The sequence below is a fragment of the Pseudomyrmex gracilis genome, unplaced genomic scaffold (assembly GCF_002006095.1).
Source record: "Pseudomyrmex gracilis isolate BER0280 unplaced genomic scaffold, ASM200609v1 scaffold_295, whole genome shotgun sequence".
Lineage (NCBI taxonomy): Eukaryota > Metazoa > Arthropoda > Insecta > Hymenoptera > Formicidae > Pseudomyrmex > Pseudomyrmex gracilis.
The window spans coordinates 120,177-132,999 of NW_018020879.1; the positions used below are offsets into that span (position 1 = coordinate 120,177).

Sequence of the window (12,823 nt, forward strand, 5' to 3'; positions counted from 1 at the left end):
AACACAAAATTAACATTCGCTGAACGTTTTCATGTTACTTGGGTAGTTCAACATGTTAGATCAGTGTTTGGGGTCTAACATAAAACATGTCAAACACAAAATTAACATTCGCTGAACGTTTTCATGTTACTTGGGATCTTGCTTACTAAATCTTGGAAAATATTCTTCTTTTTATTGTAAGTTGCTACTAGTTGTGTTAGTAACGTGTACAAAACAACTTTTCTTAAAAACACTATATATGATATTTACGAGCACTTTTGTAAAACTAGATATGGCAAGTAAATTTTTCTGATCTCGATTCTTTAGTAATTTCATTGGTTTTAAAATTTTTAATTGCAATTTTATCTTATGTATAGGAAATATGGTAGTTTTAAATAAGTTTTCTTATATTTATTTAATCGTCATTGCATTCAGTTTATAAATATAATATCTTTTATTTAAAATGAGCGTTTGGGATAAATTGACTCAAATTGAGACGGGATAAGTTGTCATACGGTGAGCATGCGCGAAGAAGTAATCGCAGTGATCGTTATGCGTCGTTATAACTTTTTCAGTACCTGTCATTATTGTTTTTATTAAAGATTAGGTTACTAATTATGTTTTATAGTTTTTAACTGATTTAGTATTGTGAAATCATTTAAAGTTGTTTTTATATATATATATATATATATATGATTATTAATATTGTATAAATACTTTATACTTAATGTATAATGTTATGTACTCTCAATAAATTTAATAAAATAAAAAACATAAATTTTATCTTATTGTTTCTTTGTATAAAAGACATGTGACAATTAACCCTGGGTATGGAGCAGGTTGCCAAATCTGCACGATTGTACTTTACATTAAAATACTCTTGTGTAAAGATATATAAGAATAATATTTGTTTTTTCTTAAAGCTAAAAAATGTGACTATTATATAATGTACCTAATATTACATAATATTGCGTACATTTTTTTTTACAATCTATTTTGGATGTTATGCTTTGTGCCCCGGTCTCCCCTAAAACATAATATTTTTCTATAGTGAGCACATTGTATAAATCCTCTATTTTTACAAATGCACCGTTTTTTAACTACAGTAATTGGAAAACAAATTTTATTCATATTTAACAAAGATGGCAAAAATATTAAATAACTTATTTCTTTATTGTTTAAATAACATTTTATAAATTACACAACTTTAAAAGCATTGAAAATCAATAAATTTCATAATTTTTTAATTTAATTAATTTTATAATAAAATATAATTAGGTTTTTAATAAAAACATTGACTTTTTAGACAAAATAAATAAAAATTATGTATGCCAATACGCTTACACAATATAATACAGTACAAATATAAAAAAAGAAATTCGAAAAAAATGAGATTTGAACTAGCAATACGCAAAGTAGTAGTCGGGTGCCTTACTCACTAAGCCACGCCGTTTAGATGTCAAACTGTCCTAACTTAACGCTATATTACGCGCACGGAAAATTTTAAATGTTTTTCTCTCGAGAATGCTTGAGAGGTGCGTTCTATTATTCCACCACGATGTAGTGGAGGGTCCACCTACAATATAAGACTTGTCCAAATCGGAGGGGAACATCTCTGAAGGTCCCCCTGTAAAATATTCTCAATTTCAAACAATGATAGTATAATATAGTGAAGTTTAATATGAATTGTAGTTATCTTATATTATCTTATTTAATAACTCAGTTTTTTGTTAATATCTCTGAAATAAAGCCGAGCGGTGATCATATGTATAAGGAAAAATTGTTCAGAATGTTGACCTTGACAACATATTTCAAGCTCATCAAAATCGGTGAGAAAGCTTTTAATCTAAATAATTACAATATTTTAAATGATCAAGTTAAAGGAAATACCCTGTTTATTTTATTCTGTTTTTGCACAACGGACTATATTTTGTTTTGAGTAATTTTCCGCTAATTCAAGCATTGTTCATTTAAGCATCACACGTTACTGACGGCCATCAATCATCTTGTTTCAGATATCGTGGATCCGGCGACGTGACTTTCACGTCTTAACAAGCTCTATGTTTACATACACGAACGACGAGCGATTTCAAGTGTTGCATCCCGAGGGTTCGGACGATTGGACCCTTCAAATAAAATATGTCCAAGAAAGAGACAACGGGACGTACGAATGCCAGGTAACGTACCTTATCATATGAACTGCCTTGTTTATTAAATGATTAATTTAACGTGCTTTGACAAGAAAGTATTTCCCTAACTTTTATCAAACGCGTTATGTGCCACTTCTTCGATGTTGCTCACTCTGGCCACTTTATTTGTTTATTCATATTGTTTGTTATTTCCTCTTTTTTCTCCAGTTTTATTCTTCCGAGAGAAAAGAAATTGGCAAGTTTGCGCTCACGACCGATCGTGCATGCGCTTTATAATTTATCATTGTTAATATTATTTTCTCTTTGTGGAAAGATAATTAATATTATTCTTTTCGCAACATAACACTGCGTCTTTCTATTATAACATGCAAATTGATATCTTCAAATCGGATGTACATTTCAATTGGTAAATATTCAGAAAAACGGAGCACCCTCTGAAGTCAATGACCTTGACATATGTTGTCAAGAACATCTCCTTGAACAACAATCTGCAACTTTTACCCGTTGCTCGTTGTTTGTTAAAAAATTATAAACAAAAGAAGTTGCGTCAATAAACTGTTATTTTCCGGCACCGTGTACATTTTGTTTGTGTTGTAAGCGTAGGCAGGGGAGGGCTGCGCCCCTCCGCAGGGGGAGGGGTTTTACCCCTCCTCCCTGCTCTCCCCTCACGAAAAAATGAAAAATTCAATTAAGTGTCGCTTTATGTCAAGATTGTTTACTTGACATGAAGTGGAATATTACTTCGCATATCTCGCCAAATTCTTTCGATATTTTGCTTGTGACAATTAGTATGAGGATCTACGAAATTTTTTTTGTGACTTACTGTATGGTGAGTGTAACGTGCATATTGATTGAGTAAACAATTATGACATGAAGCGACTTGATTGAATTTTTTATTTTTTCTCGAGGAGAGAGCAGGGGGGAGGGGCAAAGCTCCCCCTGCCTACACGCTTATAACACGAACAAAACGTACACGGTGTCGGAAAATAAGAGTTCATTTATGATATTTCTTTTGTTTATAAATTTTTAACAAACAACGAGCGACGGCTAAAAGTTGCAGATTGTTGTTCAGGGAGGTGTCCTTGATAACATATGTCAAGGTCATTGACTTCCGAAGGTGCTCCGTTTTTCTGAATATTGACCTACTTTTTCAGAGAACTTATAACAAATATTTCTACAATATCTAAATCTACAATATAAAGGAAATTATATGTATCAAATTATAACAAATATTTTTCCACAATTGTTCTCTACAAAATCGTTCCTATAAAAGTACTGATATAATAACACAAAGTACTAAGAAATCATACGTATGGTATACAATAATAGCAGTACATCTATTGGGCACCAAAAACTATTAAAAAAGTGCAGTTGCGCAAGTTTTTGTGTATTAAATACCTTATATTTATCTATATAGGTCTTTGACTTTTCAAAAAGCAAAGTCTATAGATGTACAATTTTATATAGAGTTAAAACTTTACACGCAAAGTGAGGTCTATCTCACCTTTCTCCCTTCTTTACTAGGTGTATTACTACTATCTGTATAACATACGTATGATTTCTTAGTTGGTGCTATTGTGCTATTATATCAGTTTTTTTATAGAAACAATTTTGTAGAAGACAATTGTGTGTGGATACATATTTGTTATAATTTGATATATATCACTTTTTTGTAGATTTGAATACCGTAAAAATATTTGTTATAAGTTCTTTGAAAGAGTATTATATAGAAAGAGTATTATATAATGGACAATAATACTGTGATTTAGAGATATATAAAATAGATTTTTTTTGTATAGAACTAAAAAAAGTTTGAGTTTAGATTTTTTAATTTAAGGTAATTCAAGTATAATACAATATGTTTCGTGCGTGTATTTGACGCCTTTTATTATCTCTTTTTGAAAAAGTAAGTTTTTTGAGATATCACACATTTTTCCAATTTGTTCGCCAATTATATGTAATACGTACACACACATATTCATACATACATACAAGATGTAACAGAAAAGTTGAAACTTCTGAATATCTCGGAAACTATAAGTTTCACAGAAAAGTGTTTTAAATAAAAGTTGTAGAGTTTAAAAAGATTTATTTACTGATTTTATCAATTTGATCGTATATGACGTTTCCAAGAGCAAGTCTAGGTTATATGAATCTTTTTAGAGCAAGCAGAACTTTATACTTTTTATCACATATTCTTGTAACTTAATTCAAGAGCTTTCCAAAACACTATAATGAAGTTTAGTTTCATTAAGTACTTTTTGAGTTATGAGAATTGAATGTCAGAGTACCGCCGAATGGGATGTAGTACATCTTGATATTAGTATTATTCAAGATGTACTACATTTCAAGTAAAAATTACTGATACTGACAACCGGACCAGCTATAGGTCCATTCTTGGGCTATCAAAGTTTGGTAATCGGGACTAGTACAAGTCTAGGACAATGGTCAAATCCGGTCATCTGCCATGTTTGGTGTACGGTGTTCAGCCAGACATGAAATCACTTTAAATAAAATCATCATATACAATAAAAAATAAATTATTGTTTAAAAAGAGACGAAAGGCTCCAAATATTCAAATTAAATCAGAGGTGAAGGGCCAGTACAAGTCTCAGACACAGATATTAATGTCTAAAAAACTAATATTTATTGACAGTAATTTACGTTTTGATTTGTTACTTTGAATCCTCTTCAGAATAACAGACAAAGTACAACAATAAAATGTAGAACTACAAAACATAAAAAATAATTAAACAATTCAAAATGGCCATATTTACAAACGTAGCAATCACCATACGACCTGCCGATCTCTCACGCTTTTTGACAAAAAACATCATAGTGCTTATTTCGGTTGACTCATTTTATTGACTTATCTTTTATTCCTAAAAATTACTGTTTTAGTACTGTCTATCGTTACTTTTTGTTTTTGGAAGCATATTAATATCTGCTGGATTTACATATGAGTTTCTCTGCCAATACATTTGTAGCATCGTGAGAGATCAACAGATCGTGTGATAATTGCTACGTTTGTAATTGTGGCCATTTTTAATTGTTTTATTATTTTATATATTTTTTAGTTTTACATCTTATTGTTATACTTTGTAATTGTATACGTCTGTTATTCTAAAGAGTATTTAAATTAACAAATCAAAACGTGAATTACATTAAACATTAGTTTTCTACACACTACTATTTGTATCAGAGGCTCGTACTGGTTTTCGACCTCTAATTTAATTATATTTAATATTGTTGCAAAGATTTCTTCACATGCGTTATAAAAATGTACTTTAAATTATATTTAATAATAATAAGAGAAATATTTTTATCTAGTATTGCAGGTACATTGCACTGCTATATTTTTTACAAAATAATACTTTAAACAAATAATAGATAAAATGTGTAAGATAGCTTGAGAATAAGTAAATAAAAAATAATTATTAAACAATTTTAAAGCTCTTGAAATTCAAACAACGTAAAATTTTTGGTTAATGAGAGCCATACGCTGGATGTGTGTCGCGTATTTTGTATATATATATATATATACCCGAATAATTGATTATTGCTTTGAATTGGCCACAAGGAATCGGTTGCTCGAAGAATTTCATCATTACTTAAAGATTTACTTGCTTCTCTTCAATATCCTACGAATCATATTATCTCTTGTAGTTGGACGTTCACGATACACTAACAAGGGAACCTCGCGAACCCGAAAATTCTGATTTTGATGAAACTTTGCATACATGTAAAGAGGGTCAATAGATGAATATTGACATTTTCCATTGCTGCCCAAAAACGGTTTTAAGGGATAAACTCACCCCTCATATGTAGAGCGGCTTTTCACTTTTCTCAATTTATCTCGAAAATGCTTAGAGATATTAAAAAATGGTTTGTACAAAAATTTTATAGAAAAAAGTCCTCTATTTATTTATATTAATAGAATTTAAACAAAACAAAAAAATTTTGAAAAATTGTTTAACAAAAATATTAAAAACATTTTTTTTAACACTTCTATTAATGTAGGTAAATAGAGGTGTTTTTCCCATAAAACTTTTATATAAAACATTTTTTGATATCTTTAATAGTTTTCGAGATACATCGAGAAAAAAACGCAAAACCGTGTTATACATGATAAGTGTTTCACTCTTTAGAATCGGTTTTAGNCCGCCACTGAAAATTTCTACATTCATGTAGTTATTTATACATGTGTACAAAGTTTTATCGTACGAACATCTCTATGTAATTGCACATTAATACACTTTTGAAATAAGTTGTTTCTAAAATTTAATTTTAGCATCTTTTATATAAGGAACTATTTTGCGGTATATATTACGATAAAGATAGTAATTTTTTAAATAAAGATACTTTTATTCTTTGAATATTTCAAGTCATGTTGCAGTGCAACGTGACTTGAGAGATTATTGAGCATTTTCATATTGCAGTCTTTATATTGCATATTGTATATGTAATGTATCACGCACATATCACACACTTCCTTAAGCACAGTGCGGAGTAGTCATGCACATTATACGTGAAAATAGTTTGCAATAATTTTCCATAATCAAATACTTTGACAAAAGGAAAATTTAAATAATTTTAACACACGAATTGAATGCTATATCTGAATTTTACTTTTCTGACCTTATTGACTAACACATAAAATTTCAGTATAACATCTCGAAAATTTATTTTACGGTCTATTATATTTTTGTGGGAGTAACTGGGAAAGAGAAGAGATAGTACAAGTAAAAGAAGATAGTGCGTGTGTGGCCCTAAAAGATCGGGGCGCGCAAGTAGAAAAGGAATTCCACGAGTTGTTCCGACTGCCGGAACATTTCTGTAAGCGATCATGGGAGGCCATTCCATGCAGCCTGACATACACCCTGCCCATCACTTTGTTCGAATGGCTGAACTATGTCAATGAAGTGATGAAATTTTTGTGTGAGGACCAAAGAGGGATGATGAGAATCAGAGGATCAACTGAGGATGGAGAAGGAGCTTTTGTTGATGTCACTGTCCACGGATTCGTGGAAGGACTACGAACGCTGCTGATACGACAAAATTGTGCAATCAAGCGGCCGGTCGCTGAAACTTCGGCAAAATCAGGACTTTTAGAATAGACAAAAAAAAATGTAAACAAAAAATTGTGTTTGTAATCGTTCGGATAGATTAGTAATAAGTTACAAGTTTATACTAGTTGAATAGTTATAATAAGTTATAATACTTTAAATAATTTTACCTTCTTGCAATAATTTTATATCATAAATTTAAATAATTTTAAAGGTTTGTAATAGAAACTAATTTCAGTATAAATAGCAAGTAGTATATATATGTATATTAAACAACAATTACGCTGTGTCATCGTCACGGTGGGACCAATACACCAGAGGGGAAGTGACAATTACAAGATTTGTCACTTATGCCATTCCAGTCTGCTACTCGAACAGCAACAAAAGTATACTGTCTTGCCGTTTCACCAGCTAGTACACAAGGCATCGGTTTACAATCAGCGAACCTGTACGAGCTGTGGTATCAACATGATAAGAATTCGATCGGCAGTACAATGTCAAGAATGCATAGAGGGATATGCAAGAGCAGACAAGACTCTCCTCCAAGTCGGGTGAGGAGTGGCCGTCAAAAATATAATAGACCGTAAATTTTTGAGATGTTATACTGAAATTTTATGTGTTAGTCAATAAGGCAAAAAAAGTAAAATTCAGATATAGCATTCAATTCGTGTGTTAAAATTATTTAAATTTTAAGTTTTAAGGTTTTATGTAAAAATCGCTTCTTTCAATTTGCGATTATATGTATAGTAAATTATTAGTATTTATATAATGTATTATACATAGTATATTTTTATATATTTGGTTATATTTTTATATTCGTAATAGAAGTCATTTATTTTGCTTAGTTGAACGTGTTTTCCCATTCCTTAAGTAGTGGCGGATATCGTGCAATTCTATAGTTAGACAACAGTTTTCATTAGAACTACCACACCATATGGTGACAGAGCATGTTTTGTAATGTATAAGAATATTTATTAGTTTATAAACATTAGCAATAAATATTATTTAAATAAAAATCTTTTACTTACAAAAACTTCTTATACTTCATAGTGTTTACAGTCATGATATTCTTCAAAAAAATGATGCATACAATAATATTTCTTGCACCAGGAACAACGTATTATAGCGGGTGCTCCACATATAGAACAGCGTGGTATTTCTTGTATATCTTTTCCGGAGAAACAAAAATCTACTGGATTTTCGAACTGTGGTGGTCGTTCTTCGATGTAGCCACTTTTAAACCAAGCATATTTAAAAAGATTATGGTATCGTGGAGAAGATAGCTGGATATGTGTTAAGGATTGTAATTTGATGATATTATTTCTCAAATGTAAATAATATCATAATTTAATAATATAACGCGATCACTGAATGTTCTCACAAAGTTTTTTCATACTCTAAATCCATAAACATCAAAAGGTTGAATCATTCCTGTAGTTTTTTTTGGTATTGTTAAAATTCGTATATCTTTATCTTTAGATGGCATAAATTCTTGTAATCTTTTGGGACAATGTCCGCTCCAAGAATCTATTAATAACACACTGAAGCTTCCAATTGCGGGTAAAAATACATTTGTAAACCAAGATTGAAAGTGTTGTGTAGTTAATTTTCCTGATTTTGATGCTGCGATAAAAATATTTGCAGGTCTAAATAAAGTCTCTTCTACACGTGGCCCAAAACTTCCACTGGCTTCTTTCAATACGAAATAAAGAGGTGATTGTAGTTGCCCGCTTGCAGACATTGTAGGCACAATTGTATAGCTGTGTGTAATTGCTGATTGTGATTGAACTATGGTTTCAACACCTATTTTAACACCTTATATTGTCAATGTTCTGCCTGAATGTATTTCCAAATTGAACCTACTTTTGTCTGCATTATATATATTTTGTGTTTCAAACAGATCTATAAATGATTTCACAGAACTTATGAATTCTTGGCATGCAATTTGTAATTGTTCCTGATTTGTCTTTGATGAACGGTTTATAAATTTTGTTATTTTTCTTGACACAATCCCGTGTTATCTTTTAAAATTTAATACCCACGTTGCTCCTGCTTTAAATTGAGGAAGATTAATTTGTTCTTTTGCTTCTAACTCTCATCGTCGTAGATCTACATCATGAATAAGTGTGTTGTCGTTAGCGTTTTTGAACTTTTCCAAGACATATGTAGAAATATTTACTAGTTTTTGTCTATAAGTACCACCTTTTTGTAGAGAATACTCCCATCTATATAGCTGCGACATAAACGTTACTTTCTAAAACGATGTTGTACTGTTGATAAAGTGTGTACTATCCCTTTTTTCTACTTTTCCAGAACTCAACAGCTCTTCTTTTATAGTCATTATTTACAATTTCTCCTTCTGGTGTACACAAGTATCTTCTTCCTCATCTTCATCACTTTCTTTAAGTTTTTCTACTTCGTCTGCTCCAACAAATTCTGCATCACATATATTTGAATCCCAATAATTCTCGAATTCTAATGTAGTGTTGGTCTCCATAGCAAATGATAAGTCATCTATTGCATTTTGTATAATGTCCTTTATAGTATCATGTAATTCGATTTCTTTATTATTTACAGATGTTTGTGGAATATTTGAAATTTGGAATGAAACAATTAACATATTACTAACATTCGTAGGATTCACATGTACTATTTTGCTTTGGTATAGTTTATTATCTTTGTTAAAGAGATAGCACAGATTATTTTGAGAATTAAAACGTTAAATAATCTTTCTTTGATTGAATCGTTACACTCGGTGGTTACACTTTATACTAAACCTACGTAGCAAAAAACTTCCTATTTATACAGAGTCTTATCATCTTATTTACATTATTTATTATGTAGTGTCGAGTGCAACACGAACGTCAGCGTGTCATACTGTGNCTGATTNGCGTAGCCAAGTGATATGCTGGCNATTATGAACTAAATGTANATGTNAATCGTATACTGTTATCAAAAAANATAATAGACCGTAAAATAAATTTTCGAGATGTTATACTGAAATTTTATGTGTTAGTCAATAAGGTCAGAAAAGTAAAATTCAGATATAGCATTCAATTCGTGTGTTAAAATTATTTAAATTTTCCTTTTGTCAAAGTATTTGATTATGGAAAATTATTGCAAACTATTTTCACGTATAATGTGCATGACTACTCCGCACTGTGCTTAAGGAAGTGTGTGATATGTGCGTGATACATTACATATACAATATGCAATATAAAGACTGCAATATGAAAATGCTCAATAATCTCTCAAGTCACGTTGCACTGCAACATGACTTGAAATATTCAAAGAATAAAAGTATCTTTATTTAAAAAATTACTATCTTTATCGTAATATATACCGCAAAATAGTTCCTTATATAAAAGATGCTAAAATTAAATTTTAGAAACAACTTATTTCAAAAGTGTATTAATGTGCAATTACATAGAGATGTTCGTACGATAAAACTTTGTACACATGTATAAATAACTACATGAATGTAGAAATTTTCAGTGGCGGCCTAAAACCGATTCTAAAGAGTGAAACACTTATCATGTATAACACGGTTTTGCGTTTTTTTCTCGATGTATCTCGAAAACTATTAAAGATATCAAAAAATGTTTTATATAAAAGTTTTATGGGAAAAACACCTCTATTTACCTACATTAATAGAAGTGTTAAAAAAAATGTTTTTAATATTTTTGTTAAACAATTTTTCAAAATTTTTTTGTTTTGTTTAAATTCTATTAATATAAATAAATAGAGGACTTTTTTCTATAAAATTTTTGTACAAACCATTTTTTAATATCTCTAAGCATTTTCGAGATAAATTGAGAAAAGTGAAAAGCCGCTCTACATATGAGGGGTGAGTTTATCCCTTAAAACCGTTTTTGGGCAGCAATGGAAAATGTCAATATTCATCTATTGACCCTCTTTACATGTATGCAAAGTTTCATCAAAATCAGAATTTTCGGGTTCGCGAGGTTCCCTTGTTAGTGTATCGTGAACGTCCAACTACAAGAGATAATATGATTCGTAGGATATTGAAGAGAAGCAAGTAAATCTTTAAGTAATGATAAAATTCTTCGAGCAATCAATTTTTTCTAAACCAGAGTAGATGCTCGCTTTGCAGAGAATGATGCTCAGTTTAAACAGTTTATTTGTACAAACACACACACACGCGGGAGAGGCAAGGGGATTCACTTTAAGCAAGCACCCCAAAGAGGTATAAATCCGACCGTGCGACCTCCACGCGGTACATCTTGGATAATGCTAACGCCGGGGGTACTAAAATTTTAAAGTCTCATAACTTACAAAGATCTCAACTAAAAAGGGTTTGTAATCAGTGTTCAAAAACGCCTCGACGTCAGCTACAAGAATATAAAATAAAGAATGAGAGTTCCCACTTAAAAAATTCAAGTCGACCTTGATATGACCTTCACGACTCCATTCAAGGTCAATCGCAAATGCCCACGTAATGCATTACTTAATCTCCAACAACTTTTGTCTGGAACAGTTTTAAAAATACTCACTTCCCTCGTTTTTAAATGGGGTATATGGGTGGTCTGAAACACCCTGTATATTTATTCAAGAGGCACGGTAGTGCCTCGCGCCAAGTTCACGCGCAACAATGTTTGCGTCGAACTGCGCGAGGCACACTGTGACTCTTATATACGCGAAAATCTGGCATTTCAATGGAGGGGAGATTTTAAATCAGCTATTTTTTAATAACGACCGAACCGATTGACTTCTTTTTAATCTCGTTCGATTTGCATTAAAAAAATGAAGAAAAAAGTATTATTGTGTTTTTCTTGTCTATTTGAAGTATTAAAGATATATATATTTTCTTATAAAAATTCATCATGTCCGGACGTCGTCTTTAGACAAGAATGTAAGGAATGTGTGCAGGTTCGTAGTTTTTCTAGCAGATGGCGACATGAACGCGTTGGAAAAAAGGAGAGAATGAGCGCGTTGAGAAAGAAAAGAAAGAGATACTCGACTCATCATCATCATCAATGAACATATGTATATATATATTAAACCCATGTTAATTCGGTGTTTGGAATGTTCCCGAAAACACGGTTTTACAATAAAGCTTATGAATGACGAATATACGCATTTGACTTATTTTAATATTCTACATTTAACGATATATAGTTCCTTTCGCAAATAGCGGATATCTCGAGAATCAGAAAAGATAGCTTGAAACTAATTTTGCAGGTACCTTCAATCGGCTACTCTGCGATTTATGATAAAGAGTGAAAGTTAACAAATTGAATATTTCGAGAACGGTACAAGGTAGAACAAAATAGTTTTCGGATCTCGTTTTGTATTAGTTAGATGCAAAATACCACGTANTAAAAGTTTAATAATTTTTATTATTTAAACATTCGATTGTTGAAAACAAAACCTAGAATGTTCAAACCGGGCTGGTATTTTGCAGTTTGGTGTGCTGATAATTATAGCATAAACCGTTTTTCTCTATCTTCTTTAGATTGTTAGTTATTAATTTTGCAACTAACTGTGATGCTATGTGGTTGCGACTTAAGGGTGATAACTTGTTGACGTTGGCGTAAGGGTTACGATGGTAACTCATAAGTAATGGTAACTCGCTCGGAACAGTGGTTTTTTGATGATGTTAGTTAC

The 12,823-nt window shown here is 31.1% G+C and overlaps 1 protein-coding gene across 1 annotated transcript in view; it reads left to right on the forward strand.

Moving 5' to 3' along the window:
• LOC109859856 (zwei Ig domain protein zig-8-like) overlaps positions 1-2,177 on the forward strand; it is a 70,723-nt gene extending 68,546 nt beyond the window's left edge. The window contains exon 3 of the mRNA XM_020438510.1: positions 1,995-2,177. Coding sequence (XP_020294099.1) covers positions 1,995-2,177 — 183 coding nt within the window. The remainder of the gene's footprint in view (positions 1-1,994) is intronic.
• Positions 2,178-12,823: the final 10,646 nt, after the last annotated feature.